The sequence below is a fragment of the Prenolepis imparis genome, unplaced genomic scaffold, assembly GCF_030444845.1.
Source record: "Prenolepis imparis isolate NDT839.2.m4 unplaced genomic scaffold, iyPreImpa1.0 SCAF_13, whole genome shotgun sequence".
NCBI classification, from domain to species: domain Eukaryota; kingdom Metazoa; phylum Arthropoda; class Insecta; order Hymenoptera; family Formicidae; genus Prenolepis; species Prenolepis imparis.
Genome location: NW_028141171.1, coordinates 2,198,622 through 2,215,347, shown reverse-complemented (window position 1 = coordinate 2,215,347; position 16,726 = coordinate 2,198,622). Strand labels below are relative to the sequence as shown.

General features: G+C 30.3%; 1 protein-coding gene across 1 annotated transcript; it reads right to left on the bottom strand.

The window, feature by feature from the left end:
- Positions 1-810: 810 nt before the first annotated feature.
- Positions 811-6,859, bottom strand: LOC145944303 (uncharacterized). Its single transcript, XM_083052573.1, has 12 exons — positions 5,843-6,859; positions 5,552-5,670; positions 5,333-5,477; positions 5,094-5,223; positions 4,184-4,349; positions 3,926-4,106; positions 3,484-3,842; positions 3,139-3,295; positions 2,813-2,944; positions 2,294-2,411; positions 1,570-1,724; positions 811-1,432 (listed from the first exon to the last, which is right to left on the bottom strand). The coding sequence occupies exons 1-12, from the start codon at positions 6,502-6,504 to the stop codon at positions 1,321-1,323; spliced, it is 2,436 nt and encodes an 811-aa protein (XP_082908699.1). The 5' UTR covers positions 6,505-6,859; the 3' UTR covers positions 811-1,320.
- Between the last annotated feature and the right edge of the window lie 9,867 nt (positions 6,860-16,726).

Here is a 16,726-nt window from a genome sequence, read left to right as displayed (position 1 = left end):
TACATTAAATTACTATAAGTAAACATAATGATGAAAGCGCGTAATATATCGAAATAAAAAGTTTTATTTAATATTATTTTTAATATATTGCACCGTAATAATACCATAACATTACATTGTAATTTTTTTAAAGGCGGAAATTTTACTGTTGCCACATTCTTGCAGTAATATTGCAGGAATATTTCACAACTCACATGCAATATTATAATGTTAGATCTATGCAATATGTTTCTACAATCATTCAATGCTGTATGGGTTAGCGAAAAGAAATGATAAGAATAAACGATAACATATTAATAGGATACTTACGAAAGGAAACGCTAGAGAATCAATCGTACATTTACGATATTCTTTCGTTAACTTTCGATTCATAACTACGATTAAAAACGATGTAATCGTTTTCTATTGTTTTCTATCGATTTTTTTATCAGGGAATTTTAACTAGAGATGCTATATATTTGTAATATATCATTTTTTAAAATTTTATTTCCAAGTAATTTAAATTATACATATAAGAACTTAAAATATATAAATTTATTATTTATTTAAAAATCATAATTGTGATATTTCTGTAATTACATACAATTAAATGAAAATATTAAAAATTTTTATAATGAAAGTTTTGTGATTTATCATTTATACATTATACTTTGTCCGTATCGACACTGCCTTTAAGATTATAAAGGAAAGGAGGGTTTCCAATAAAAAATAATATAAATATTTTTAAATATACATATATAAAATCTTAAAAATTGTATACAAAAATTCAATTATATTCGGAGAATACACTATAGATATAAAAATGTAACAAGTTATTATTTATTGCCATTATAAAAATTATATTCAAAGACTTAATTTGTAACTTTTCATCTATCTATTTTTAGAGAGTAATATTAACTTAACTTACATTTATATGGACGGCATAAATATTGTACTTGTTGATAACAGAAATGTAATAGTAGATTTTGTTTTACAAAATATCATGTTTTACGAAGTATATGTAGTTTGATTTAAAACTTTTTACTCTAATAATTATAAGAAAATTCTTTCTTGAATAAAAATTGTTTCAAAAAATCTATATGACTTAATGAAATATGACACTTTTAATCCTTATAATGAGTACATGCTTTTAAAATTGGCCATCTATTTTTGAAACACCACGTGTAGATCTTTTTAATAATCTTTAGAACAATTTTTATTTGAAGAATTTTTTTATAATTTTGTTAATTAAAAAATAATTAAGTGTCATACATGTGTAACACTTAAGTCAAATATGCTGTCTATATGTATATTTGTGTGAATGTGTGTGTGCATATATATTTATCTTCTTTGAATTTGCAAAAATATTATTAAAGTTGATATGTATAGCAATAATATCCAATTGGCTTGAATTGATGAAGCACCAGCTAATCGACATTTAAACATATCATATCTAAAATAACACAATGCTTAAAATTAATAAATCATTATTATTTCATATCATGTAATTATTAATATAGATAATTTTAAACGCACAAATAACTTATTAATAATTTTCAAATTATTATAAAGAAAGAAAATTATGAGTACCTGGTTTCTTTATCAGCTACAATATTATTAAATTCAGCTTCGACTAATTGCCCATCGTAATATGTAATTAAATCTTCAAATGGATATTCAAAGCCTTGCTTACATTCACATTTATATCCACCTGTTTCGAATCCTCTCCCAAGAATAGGTACACACTATGGAAATAAAAACTTAAAATTATAAATAAATAATTATATGTTTTTATATAAATACAATACTCTATATAAACAAAAATAAAATTATCGCGCAAAATGATTTGGAATTACAGCAAATATGTGTATTCCTTTAATATTTTCAAATTTATGCAGTGTCCCAGAGGATCACACATTACAACATCTACTAATACTAGTAAATTCTTTGAAGATCATTTGGAGACGATCTTTTCTTAGCAAAAATGTCGAGGGAGATCATCGTTTTTTGCAAGTTTCTAAATTTTTGAAGAAAATTCTGAAGGAAATTCTTAAAGTAAATTCTACCTGAAATTAAGTAAAGAATATAATTTTAATAATCTTTTAATTCCAATGTTTAGTTTTGCGAAAAGCTCTTCTTTTTGAATCGCTTATAAGTCGAATATTGATGTCTCGACCTTTTCAAGAAAAAATCGTCTTCAAATGATCTCAAGAACCTGCCATTAGCAGGCGATATCCTTGGAACCCTTGGAACCTTATACAGTACATTATATAATTTTAACATTTTTGTTTAATATAATGGAATAATGACTTACATATGATGTCTTCCTATCACACTTGTGCGTATCTTTGAATGCGTTTGATCGGTAAAATTTATCATCGCATTGATTTACATCTACTTGAAGTAAATCCATGGTAACAGCTACAATACCTCTGTAAATATCTCAATGTTAAATATGATCTTTCTCGTTTTTATTACTGGAAACTGGTTTTATGTCTCCATAGTGTTTCTACATTTGAACACACAGTGTTCTATTTTAAAAGATCCACACAAATATTTTTTGAACATTGCATTTTAGAAAACAATGTCCAGACAAAAGTTGTAGGATTTCGAGGGGGAAAGAAGTTGGCGTTACTGATTTTATATATATACGTATATATACTACACACACACACACACACACACACACACACACACACACACACACACACACACACACACACACACACACACACACACACACACACACACACACACACACACACACACACACACACACACACACACACATCCTTTCCACATATGATCGCACACCGACGGGAACAACACTTACTTGAATTCCAGTTTCTCCTTCAAGCTATCCCAGCCGAAAAACGGGGATGCATAAGTAATTACCCACTTCTTCACCTTGCCATTACAATCAAAGTACGGAGTTGTCCAGTGTCCATGGTCCAGGTTTGCTGCCCTACACAGATAACCCATACCATATTCTCATACATTAGAATAAATCGTACTTTAAAGATCGGATTTCCTTTATCTTCCAAGGAACATAATCCTTTTATTCTTTAATGCTTTACTTATTATCGCTTGAGAGCATATATTAATAAGATATAATTATCACCCGTAAATTTTGCAAACAATATACGCGCTTTTCCTTACCTGTAAAAGTTCGGGTAGTGTTCAAACTTTTTTAGGTGCTCTCCAGTTTCGTTAAATCGAATCTTTATCTTCATATAATATTTTTCCAATTCATCAAAGTTCGTCGCCCAACGTTGCTTTAATACTTGGAAGTAACTTTTCTTCGTGTATACTTCATCTATAATCACACAAATGTGCATATTAGCAATTAGTCAAGTTTAAATTACTCTTTAATGTTTAAAAAATTTACATGCTGAATACAATTTACTAACGGAACAAATTAATAATTAAAAATTTAAGTATAATATATTCTAATTTGTATGAAGTTATTTTTTCTTTTTCTGTAATATCTGAATTTCCCTTTACCTGTATCATTAAGTCTGGCTAAGTCTTCGAGTTTAAATTTACGCGTGTTTAACTGAGTCTTGTAAGCATATGGGGCGAAGAATGTCCTATTAGTAAATTTATTACGATCCCAAAAAACGCTGGCTGACCATATCTTTGTATCGCCAAGTATTAGGGCTAAAGTCTCTCCTATCATTTGATCTTCCGTTAGCGGTCTGTCGGCTACTCTTTTACCCGAATATACTTCCAAGGGATCGGATATTTGCAAAAATACACTGATAAAGTTTGCCAATCTAGTCGCCATTTTTGCTTCATTTTCAAAAAATTCTTCCGCACCGAAACCAATGTCACCGCGTAATACTAAATCCTGTGGCGCATAACTAGAAATAAAATTCAGGAATATTGTTCGAGTTAAAATAAAAATATATTTCAATAATAGAAAATAAATGCGATAACTACGTACTTCTTGCAAGTTCTCGAATTCATGCCCAAAATAAATTTGAGAACCTGGTCAATGTTCATCTTTGTATCGTGAAGCGAGGACGGGCCGGTTGAATGATTTCTATAGTGATGATATTGTTCGAGATATTTTTCTCTGATATATGATTTTGCTTTTTCCCATTGTACTGGCATTTTATGAATCCCTGCAGGATGAAATTCTTTCATTAAAGTTACTTTTTGTCGATTAATACAGCGAAAAAAAAAAAGAAAAAATACATACAGCCAATTCGCAGGCAATCAAAACCATTATAGTATTGTTCTTGCGTCGCTCTTTCCACTATTTCTCCAAGGAAAGGTCGTCGTATTACAGTCGGTAGTCTGTAACCGGGTCTACATCTACATTGATATCCCCCTCTTCTAAAGCCCCAACCATGTATCGGCTCGCACTGTAAATAAAACATGTATAGCAATATATTGTATGTATGTACATATATATATATACATATTGTGTGTGTACATATTTATTTTAATTAATATATCGAATATTGCTGAAACTATAGCTGTAACAAGAAAATATTTTGTATAAAAGATTTTGAAGGGAAAAAAATTGATAATCTTGAATTTTAACTAAGATTGTTTGAAGGTCAACCTAATTTTTTCAAATGAAACCAGTCAGAAATGAAAACGTAGAGACTTTTTATATATAAATAGATTTCTCGCAATATTTGACATAAAAAGTAATAAGGATAAAATGGCCAAAAAGTGAATAGTTTACGAGAGGTTTTGTACTTCAATATAACATACTTTTACAGACATAAATTATGAAATATCTCGTAAAATATTCAATTTTCGATTTTACCTTAATATTTTTATGCAGAAAATAATGAAAGGAATATGATGTAAAGAATAGTTGATTTTAGGAAAAAATATGTAATTTGCAACTAGTAGTGACACATTTTTTTTTCTTTCTCCTTCAAAGCCTTTGACTTGTATGAAATATTTTATCGTTATAGCCATATTTTCAGCAATATATTATATCAATTAAAATATATATATATATATATATATATATAAGTATATAATTAATATATTAATTTAATAATATATTGATTTAATTTTAACACACACACATATATGTATATGTATGTATATTTAATGAATTTGATTTATATGATAGTATTTGAATATACCTCTGTAGTATCAGTTTTACATCTTGCACTATTGGCGAATCTATTAGGACCACTATTTCCTTTACCTTTGGGACACTGATTTATGTCTATTCTGTCAAAGTCCATTTCCATCACAGAGACAGCAGTATACCTAACAAATTTTTATTTTATTATAATTTATAAACTTACTGTATCATTATAATGTTTATTTATAATATATATTATATATATTATTAATTATTAATGCAATATATATGTACGTTGGGTATTCAACATGTCTGAAACCAGTATGCCGTGGATAGATATCTGCTACAGGTGATACTGCAGCCACAATCCATCGATTTGATCGACCGCAATCAAAATATGGCCTTGTCCATTTCACAGGTCCAGGATATTCATCAGCACCTGTAATGTAAATTAATAATGAAAAAAATAGGCATAAGATTTCAGATTGTAGAATTATTGTTTGAATTCTTTACCAGGTGGACCGTGGAAAGTAAATGTTTCATTTGTATTATTGGCATAACGAATTTCAACTTGATAAGTTGTTTTAGTATCATGTCTTTTCTCCACATTATCCGGTAACCATTTCTTGTACCTGTAAGCGAAACATAGGATATCTATACAAACGAATGCCATGAAATATATGAATTAATATTGATGGATCAAATTTATTTCAGGAATTTATTGCAAATAATATATGAAGCAATTGTTTTTCTTAACTTTAAATTTTTAAAAATTTTCTAAAGTAAAGAATTGCTTCAAAATACCATTCGTTTATACGATAAAAGTCACTAGTGTAGTCATCACTGAGTCTGGTGGTGGGAAATGCCCCTAAATCTTGCACGGTGAATGTATTCCTAGTCGATATCCTCTCCAAATGTATAGGATCATTGAAGTCATCCGCTCTGAAAGTTCGCGGTGCAAATCTGGGAAAGGTTTTATTGAAGAAACCTCTGTAGGATGGGGAATAGGACATGTTGGACGAAAAGTAGATGGCCGAGGTGTTAATGTAAGGATTGGAGGAGACATCCGCCACCGTGGACAGGAAATAGTACATCATGCCTGGATCATAAGTGTCGTTGATCGCCGGTCGAATGAAGCGCGACTGGAGGATGTAGCTCCAGAAGAAGCTTCTGCTAAGGGCCATGTTGTGAAGGTGCAACAGGGCGGTGCGATTCGGGAATACCGGATTGATGTTGATATCCTTGATGTCGGGCAGATGCGACACCGCGTCTTCCGGTAGATACAAATCGCCGAGATGCTGAATTTGACAGTTGTCCTCGTTCACCTTGTCCATTCGCATGCGAATCTCGTCGAAGGCGTCGCGGGTTTGCCATTCGTACTGGCCGACCACGACAACGCCTAAAATAAGGTAGTACAACCAGGAAGCGATGATGATCGGCATCATCGCGCGAGGAAGAGTAATCATTTTTTTTTAATCTAAAGGCACTTCTATAGAACACTTGTAGTAGCTTCAACGAACACCTTGCATCTTAGCACCTTCTTTCTTTCTTTGTGTTTTGTTTCTTCCCTTTCGTTTCTATCGGAAATATTGCACTCTACAATTTGTAGATAGGCCTATTATTATATTTTATTATAAATTAAACAGTTTTGTTATAATACTCAGTCTTTTAACACGTTGATGTGTTGTAGGGACGGAATCGATTTTATATTAAATACTTTTACAATGGACGGATCTCTCGATCGAATCACACGAATGTTTGGAATTAACACGCCCAGTCTAGCGGGTGTGTGTTTCATAAGCTGTCCAATGGTGACGTCATTACTCATGTATACCGCCGCATTAATAGGTTAGTTCGTTGTAGCTGAACTTCTTGCACTTTTTGTTTGTTCTCTCTTTTTCTATTCTCTCCAACTTTTATAATTTTTCTCATTTTTAGTAGGTATATATAGTGTACCGTAAAAGTTATTAAATTATATAAAGAATAATAAACATAAAATATTATTTTATTCTTTTATATATATATATACACTTACAAAAATTAAAAGCTAACACTTATTAATTTTTCTTAAAAAATGGGCAAAATTCAGGCAGCTGTAAACTTATATAATAAACCGAAATGTGTAACAATAAAATAAGTAATATACCGTGTTCATTACATTTCACGTTAGTTGTAATTTCCCATTTATACAAAATTGCAGTGATATAACATAAATATATAGAATAGCGCGATGAAATTGTTTTAAAATCGTATAAAGATGAAGGTTTTATTAGGCATGTACGTATGTATATGCGAATATGACAAAATAAATATATTATACTTACAATTATAGTCCAATATAATTAAATAATAAAAATTAAATAATAAAAAATAATAAAATTTAAAAAATTTATTTTATAAAATTTTTTTATATTATTTTTCTTTATTTTATAAAATTTTTATTTAAAATTAAAAATTTATTTATTTATATGAAAATTAGACTTTACAACTTAAATAGTATAATAAATGAGCGATTTCTTCTCATCCGGACATTTATTCCGCTTTCTAAATTTTTGATCAGTTCAATATATCTCTGAATTCCCTGTTGAGATATATCAGAAAAGTTGAACTCTGACAGAAATAATTATGACATCTTTAATTTTAATAGTCACTTTTTGTAAGCTTTATATAATTCTTTTATGACTGAAATTTAAATACGAGATAGATATATAGCTCATCGCACGTCACATATAGCGATAAATGAAAGAATTGGAATATTTTAACATTTTTCATAAAATATATTACAGTTAAATGTTCTTATAAAATGTCTCTACAATATTACATTGCAACTTGTAAGATATTATAACATTATTGCTGCAATGTAATTTAAATGTTCTGTGCTGTATGTGATATGTGATATTTAAGTGATGCTACACGTTGCTGTTATTTTAAGATAGTTAGAAAATTATAAAGTAATATATAACAATATTATAAAGCACAGTTTTATATTGTGACTATCAAAAAGTTATATTATTGTATATAAAATATAACATTTGTTATATTGCGCGTGTTATTTCGACGTTATATATAGCGTTATTTATATTCTGTGTTTGCTGGGATATATACTCCTTTATTAATCCCCTCTTATGTTTTTCATAATTTCTTCTTCGTATTTTTAAAACGGCTCGTTCTCGGCTCAGGAAAATCCTAGCTCGGGTTTTCGGCATATGAAAATATTAGAGTGACAATAGCTTTTTTTCCATCTTTTTTTTCCACCTGGCGAGAATTCACAACAGAACGTATTAGTTACTTTATGAGGGGATTGGCTTCGCGGAATTGTTTTTTCCGCATTACTAGTTTTATATCTGAATTTATATTTTTATATCAGAATCTTTTCGATTTTATTATTTTAAAATAATTCTTATTCCTAACATTTAATATTCATAATATTTTTCTCTATTGTGCGCAAGGCCTAAAAATCTCTATTTTCAAAGGTCACTTCTGAATTTCTGGAATGCGTATATATACGCAACATTGCTATTCCAAAATTTGCACAACTTTTAATCACAAATGAAAAACAAGACCTAATACAACAAAAATTACTTAGTGCTCACAAGGACTCCGTAAAATTTTGCAAAGACAATCCTAACATCATATTCACACGCGCGGACAAAGACAATGTCACTGTTGCGATGGACAGATCATATTATATTAATAAAATGGAAAATTTACTAAGCGATGTGAACACATATTCTATCATCAATAAAAACCCATGTAAAAAAATAAAGAAAGAATTAAACAACTTATTGAAAAATTGGTTAAAGAAGGATTTCATCACTAAAAAAGAATATTACAAATTACACTTCAGTGATTCTCTCCTTCCAAAGGCCTATGGATTACCTAAAATTCATAAAGTAGACACTCCATTCAGAATCATAGTTTCTTCGGTGAATACAGCTTTATATTCAATAGCTTCCTTCATGCAAAAAATCCTATCAACAAGCCTCCCTACTGCAAAAAGCTATATCAATAATAATTTCGATTTGTACAGCATACTATCTGGCAGAATTGTTGATGGTGACGATAGAATGTTCTCTCTAGATGTGGTTTCGCTTTTCACGAACGTGCCTCTGGAACTTGCGATCAGCGGTATCAATGATAGGTGGGAATACATTGCAAAAAATACAAAAATATCACACAATGAGTTTATACAATGTATCAAATTCATTCTGACATCCACATATTTCACATTCAAAGACAAAATATATAAGCAAACTTTTGGGACCTATGGGGTCTCCATTGTCTCCAATCATAGCTGATTTAGTCATGCGAGATCTGGAAGACATAGTCCTCGATCTATTAAACATAAGATGCACGTTCTACTTCCGATATGTTGACGACATATTATTAATCACCTCTAGGGATAACATGGTACGGATTGTGGATAGTTTTAACGAGTACCATGACAGACTAAAATTTACGGTAGAACAGGAGGTTAACCGTAGCTTAAGTTTCTTAGACTTAACAATTAAAATAATTAACTACATCATATACATAGATTGGTACCAAAAAGAAACCTTCTCAGGAAGAACTCTATCATTCTTCTCCAACCACCCACTTTGTCACAAAATTGGAATAATTTACAACTTGGTTGACAGAGGTCTATTACTATCACACCCTCAATTTTTCAATAAAAATTTGGAATTAATTATCAATATACTAATAAGTAACGGTTACCCTCTTGACTTCATTTTTAATAGAATTAATCATCGGGTAGGACATCTCATTTCCAAAAAAAGCATTATAAACAAACAAATCAAAGAAAAATAAAAGAGACAGACAAGGAATCAGTAACAAAAAAATTATTTGTTATACCTTACATTAATAAGATCTCAGAAATGGTGGTCTCATCGTTTAAAAACTCGGACTTCATAATAGGATATAGATGTTTCAATAAACTTGATAAAATCATTAAGACACATAAAGATAAAAATGAACACCCATTTATCTCAAATGTTATGTATAAGATCAATTGCAATGATTGTAATGCATCCTACGTAGGTCAAACGAAGAGACAATTACAGACTAGAATGAAAGAACACAGATACAATATTAGATTAGATGCGAATAAACATACGGTAATTTCCGAACACATAATCAATGAACACCATACTTTCGACTGGGACAACGTGAAGATTTTAGACAGCGAAAGTAATTATCATAAAAGACTCATTTCTGAGATGTTGCACATTAAGGAACAAATAAACGGGTTAAACTTAAATAAAGATACTGAGTTACTAAATGATTCGTATTATGATATTTTAGAAAAATTAGCAAACATAAAATAAATATACAGACAAATAAGTCAAATATTATTTCAGGCATACTTAACCGAACACATAAAAACATACACAAATTGAGACAAAATTACAGTTGGAAATGAGCGGTCTTACCATACCGGTCTGTCTAAGGATATGTCAAGAAGAGCGATACGTAAGCAAGCGTGCCAATTCCGTATTGGTTTTTTTTATAACAATTGACATTTTAATTATAATAATCTTTATATTCATCACTCACAGTGGTTTCTACTAGTAACAATTTCTCGCATATCAACGATGAAATTTTACGGGATTCATTTATCATCTCTGAGATTGATCATATCACAACGAATACACGTTATTCGAATATGACACATTATAATACGCATAAATTTTCACTAAATTGCTCGTTTCATAGTAATTTTATTACTGCCAATGTTTAGGATTAAGTTGTTTGTAAGAATTTTTATAATACTGAAGAAGACTGCGTGCAGTTGAAACGTTTATACTTTCCATTTATATTTTATTATGTTTTGTATAATAAATTGAATAAAAACTTGAGTTTAATATAACACCCTAATAATGGCTCGAAAAGTTGGCCTCTTAAATATATGAATTCGTTTTAAATAAAAATATGTAGACATTATGCAAATGCGGAAGAAAATAATGTAAAAACAATTTTTTCCTTTTTTATTTTGATCCAGAAATTATAAAGAACAACAAAAAATTTCTTCACGATTCTTTTAAAACTTTTATAAATATCGTGCATGTAAAAAAATTGTCTAATAGCTATGAGATTTTTTAAATGGTGGCTATGCGGCAAAATACAGTATACATCTGTAGAGGACGGACGTGTTTTTGTCTGATTGTCTGTTACTTGCGTGATTTTAAATCTCTAAATAAAGGACTGTTTTTCTACATTTTCCTTGTGATTTAAATTTTTATTTTAACGTCATGCATGGAAGGAGAATGTGCAAGGGGTGTGGCACTGTAGTGGTTAAGTCTGTTATCTGTGGAAACTGTAATATTGCATCTCATCCGTCTTGTCTCTCTCGAGCCGGGTGAAGTTAGCCCCCCCCCAATATTAGAATTTATTAATTTTTTTTACATGAATCGATTGCACATTATTTGCACATGTTTGCACATTCTTAATTTTTGTTTGCACATCTCTAGTACAAAAGTTATTAAAAAATAACTTTTGAGGGGGCCAACTTCACATTAGCCCCCATTTTGTGCAAAAATGGTTTTTAAATGCAAAAATGGAGCGCGCGTGCTCGGTCACATTAAAATTTTTAATTCAACAAATTTATTTAATTTATTAAATTATTTCGCGATAAAAATCAGAATATCGTAATTGTTTTATAGAGATTGAATTGAAATCACGATCAAATTTCATATGGATTGATATTTGCCGATCATTAAACGATAGAATTCGACCGATGAATCTCTATCTATATTTAAAACAAAATAGATACAATGTTCTTTCTCGCATTATGAGTTATAAAGGCATTGCGCAAGAAGAACATTCGCTTACTTCGCCCGATACTACCGTAAATACAACAGGATAGAACGAAAGTATAGAAGAAAGTATACATATGTTGATAATGAAACAGCATGCATTGAAACTGGCCAGAAATGCTTATCTATTTTATATGATATAACTATCATCGATGCTGAAACATGGCAGCGTATAGCTCCGAAACCAATGATGTGCAAAGAGCATGGTCAATATAATAGTACACGAAAGTATTCAGTGTTACAACAAGGATGGACGGATATAATATCAAAACTATGCTGGGCCAAAATTAAAATTCCATGCGTGTATATTTTCAAAAGAACAAAATATGAATCTGCAATTGGCGCATATATTACAATCTTTGAAAAATTCAAAGAATGTGATGCACCTTTTACAGCTCATTCTTTTGACAAACCTGAAGTTGAAGACAGTTTCAAGTTAATTTGTAAAAAACGATCGACACAAAATCAGTATCCCATGAAAAAAAGAGGGCCTTGAAAGATATGGAAAAAACTATAGTACAGAAGAAACTTCTACATAAAAAAGCACTCATCTGGTATCGCGAAGAAACAAAGGAAATTGAGTATGACGATCCCGAATCGAGTCATTTATATTCCGGTAACATATTGAAAAAAACACGTCAAGAAGCTAAAAATAAAAAATTAGATGTGTATCAAATTCAAGATTCTATTAAATCTATACATAATTTAGAATATAATGTTCAATACGCCGGTATATAATACAAAATTGAATTACATAAATTTTATTGTTTGTATTGGTCACCGTTACAAATAGATATTTACAAAGATATTGTAAAATTAAATAATTTTATATCCATTGATGCCACTGGTTCCGTCATACAAAAATACATCGACAAGATCAAAAATCAGGTGCAAATTTTTAATATTAAGCCGTTGAATCTGGTATAAGTAAATTGTACCATTAATTCAAATATTACCCAAGAAACATGATGCAAATATAATTTAATACTAGTTAGGTGAATGGTTGCGTTCTGGAGGGATAATACCGCATGAGATTATAACTGATTTTTCGTTTGCATTGTTAAATGCTGTTGCACATGCATTTAATAATCGCATCAATATACAGTATACAGAATAATATTTTTAGAAAAACGGATGAGTTAAAATACGGTAGTTCTTAATGTTAATGAATATGAAGAATCTAGTTAGAATGTCGAGCAATATCTAACTGCAGAAGGAAATTGACGTGGTTTTAATCTACAGAAAAAGCACGAAAAAAAGATTCACTAAATATTAGTGAAAGAAAAAGAGAAAAGTATTTAATAGTTTATTTTGATATAAGTTTTATTTTGAAAGAACTTCTTACTTATTAACGCTTTTTGACGAAAGAGAAAACATTGTTAATTGTGCTTGTAATATCTCTAGTTTAATTAGTAAATTATTAGTTGAAGCACCAAGCTTCAAACAAAGAATCACTTATACCAAATGTCACAAAGAAATTAAAAACATTGCAATAGCAGAGATTGATTGCAAGCCAATTCTTCAGTAAGGTCTACATATTGGATTGCAAAAATCTGTAGATACTTTCCTTTTGCGTAAAGAAATCCAATGTAAAAGTTGCGATGTTAAAGTTATCAGCGAAATAAATTCAGATACACATGTATTAATTGACGTCGAATATGCATACCACAGTATACTTTTAGCTAAGATTGGATTTCCAGATGCACCCAAGAATATATTGTTATCTGAAATACCTATAAACTTAAAAATGAAAACCGAAAATTATCGATTAATAGGAATAATATCTTATGACGGTTATACTGAGCACAAAGTGGGACATTATATCGCTTATTGTTATAGAGTAACAAACATTTGGGAGAAATACGACAGTTTAAAAAATAAATATGTAACGGTATCAAATAAATTAATCAGACCAAGTGTTATAGTTTATATAAAATCGGAAAAATAAAAGTATCTATAGAAATATATAACCTAATATATTTCCTATAATTTCCTAATAAATTTCCTAAATAAAATATATATAATCTTATGTATAAGAACCTATCTCAAGAACTATATTTCCGTTGCATATCATTTTATATATGTATATATTTATATATACACATATGTGCGTGTGTGTGTTATTTATTATACACACGATAAGTTTAATAATAATAAAGTAATACATAATGAATTTAAAAAAAACACTTTAGAAACTAACTTTACATTAAAAAGTATTCAATTTCTACGAAAATTCTTGTAATAAGCTTAATCGATAGACTTGTTTGCACATTTTAATACAATTTGAATTTTTGTTTCCACATATTTTGAAAAAAAGTTATTAAAAAAAAACATGTTGAGGGACTAACTTCACATTCAAAAGTACTCAAATTTCACAAAAATCCTTTAGTAATAAGTTTAATCCATAGATTTTTGTTTGCACATTTCGATACAATTTGAATTTTCGTTTACACATCTCTTGAATAAAAGTTATTAAAAAGAAACATATTTGGGGGCTAACTTCACATTCAACACTATTCAAATTTTGTGAAAATTCTTTTGAAATAAGCTTAATTGATAGATTTTCGTTTGCACATTTCGATACAATTTAAATTTTCGTTTGCACATCTTTTTAAAAAATGTTATTTAAAAAAAACAACACTTTGGGGATTCCCAAAGTTTCTCTTTTAATAACTTTTTTTCTAGAGATGTGCAAACGAAAATTCAAATTGTTTTGAAATGTGCAAACGAAAATCTATCGATTAAGCTTACTATGAAAGGATTTTCGCGGAATTTGAATAGTTTTGAATGTGAAGTTAGCCCCCCAACATGTTTTTTTCAACAACTTTTTTTCTAGAAATGTGCAAACAAAAATTCAAATTGTTTTGAAATGTGCAAACGAAAATCTATTGATTAAGCTTATTATGACAAGGTTTTCGCGAAATTTGAGTACTTTTGTACGAAAGATAGCCCCTATATAAAGTGTTTTTTTTAAATAACTTTTTTTCTAGAGATGTGCAAACGAAAATTCAAATTGTTTAGAAATGTGCAAACGAAAATCTTCGATTAGGTTAATTAAAAACCATTTCTGCACAAAATGGGGGGCTAATGTAAAGTTGGCCCCTCCAAAAGTTTTTTTTGAATAACTTTTGTACTAGAAGTGTGCAAACAAAAATTAAGAATGTGCAAACATGTGCAAATAATGTGCAATCGATTCATATAAAAAAAATTAATAAATTCTAATATTGGGGGGGAGGATAACTTCACCCGGCTTTTCTCTCGGACTGGTCACCCTCATGCTAACGGACAATCCTTAAATTGTAAATGCTCTGCGCAAGTGCATCGCTGAGCTTGGATGCAGATTCCGTCTTTCTAAACACCATTAAAAAAATGATTTGTGTTGAATTTCTTGATTTTCGGATTGAAATGAGGGATGGTGCCGACATGGATAAAATTAAGGATGACATACAGAGTGCCTATCGGATAGAATTTAACCAGCTTGAGGGTCTGTTATAGATTTGTTGACTCTACCCGACTCTGAGTCGAGTCGGGTCGGGTTGGATCGAAAGTTCGATTTATAATTAAATTATCATGGCGGAATGGACCCGAGTTGGATCCGACTCGACTCGGAGTTGGGTAGAGTCGTGGATATAGAGTCAACAAATCGAATACGCTATATTAATTGGATCTTAGTCGTCAGTCGTCTTCCCATTGTCATTGGAGGAGGATATAATTTTGGAACTGGAGGACAGAGAGAGGAAATCAAAAAATTAAATTTTTTACAATCTGGATGAACCTGATGGAGGAAACTGTTCCGATACTGATCTTGTCAATGACATCATCCGGAAAATTCAACCTAGTGATGCTCCTGCGACGCGTATTTTGAGACTGGGGAAGAGAAAGCAGGATCATTCTAGACTGCTGCGAGTACGTTTCCAACTAAGCATGCATTAGCGATCTTGAAGAACAAATCTCGGTATTCCGGTCCGGTTAGAATCTCTCAGGATCAAACGCTTAGACAGAGGTAGCATCTTCAAGTTAAATTAAGAGAGTTTAAAGATGCGGGGGAGTAAATAGTAAGACTAACGAGGTGTCTAAAATCGTAGATGTTAGTACATCGTCAAAAAATCTGCTCGCTTCTCTCTATAGTTTATTATCAGAACGTGCGTGGCTTGCGAATGAAACTTCGAGATCTGCGATGTGCTATATCATCTCTGTCTCCGATGATTATGATATTTTTATTCTTGTTGAAACATGGTTAAATGATATAAATAAGTGCGACAATCGAGGATGGCTCCGTGGTTGACGCTATTTATACTGATTTTAAAAAGGTTTTTGATAGTGTTGACCATACTCTACTGCTTGCAAATTACGAGTCTTTGGTATCGATGGAACCGTATGGTATCGTACTAAAATGGATAACTAGTTATTTAATTAATAGATTGCAGACCGTTAAGTTCAATAATTGTTTCTCCAAAGTTATTAAAGCGACATCAGGCGTATCATAGGGTTCTCATTTAGGTCCGCTTCTATTCAATTTATTTATTAATGATATTGGTGAAGTTTTCAATCATAGTAAATTTTTGCTTTATGCTGATAATTTAAAAATTTTTCGTCGGATGGATAACTCTGTGAATGCGGATCTTTTACAGCAAGATTTGCTTCGCCTTGACCATTGGTGCAATAGTAATAAATTACATTTTAATTTATCTAAATGTTATGTGTAATTTGTTTCAATCGTAAAAGAATAGTTTAAAGCACGAATACACATTAAATGGGACTTCTCTGTCGATTATTGACTCCATACGCGATTTAGGTGTCACTTTTTGCGTAGATTTGTCTTTTGGAAAACATATTTAAAATATCACGAGTTGTGCGTATAAAAAACTTTATA

Bases quoted from the DNA above. Each gene is read 5' to 3' on its own strand.
- LOC145944303 (XM_083052573.1), bottom strand. From the start codon at position 6,504: ATGATTACTCTTCCTCGCGCGATGATGCCGATCATCATCGCTTCCTGG. The intron at 2,412-2,812 runs GTAAGTGTTGTT...AGATATTTACAG, and splicing joins AAGGAGAAACTGGAATTCAA to AGGTATTGTAGCTGTTACCA. The intron at 1,433-1,569 runs GTACTCATAATT...GTGTTATTTTAG, and splicing joins GTAGCTGATAAAGAAACCAG to ATATGATATGTTTAAATGTC.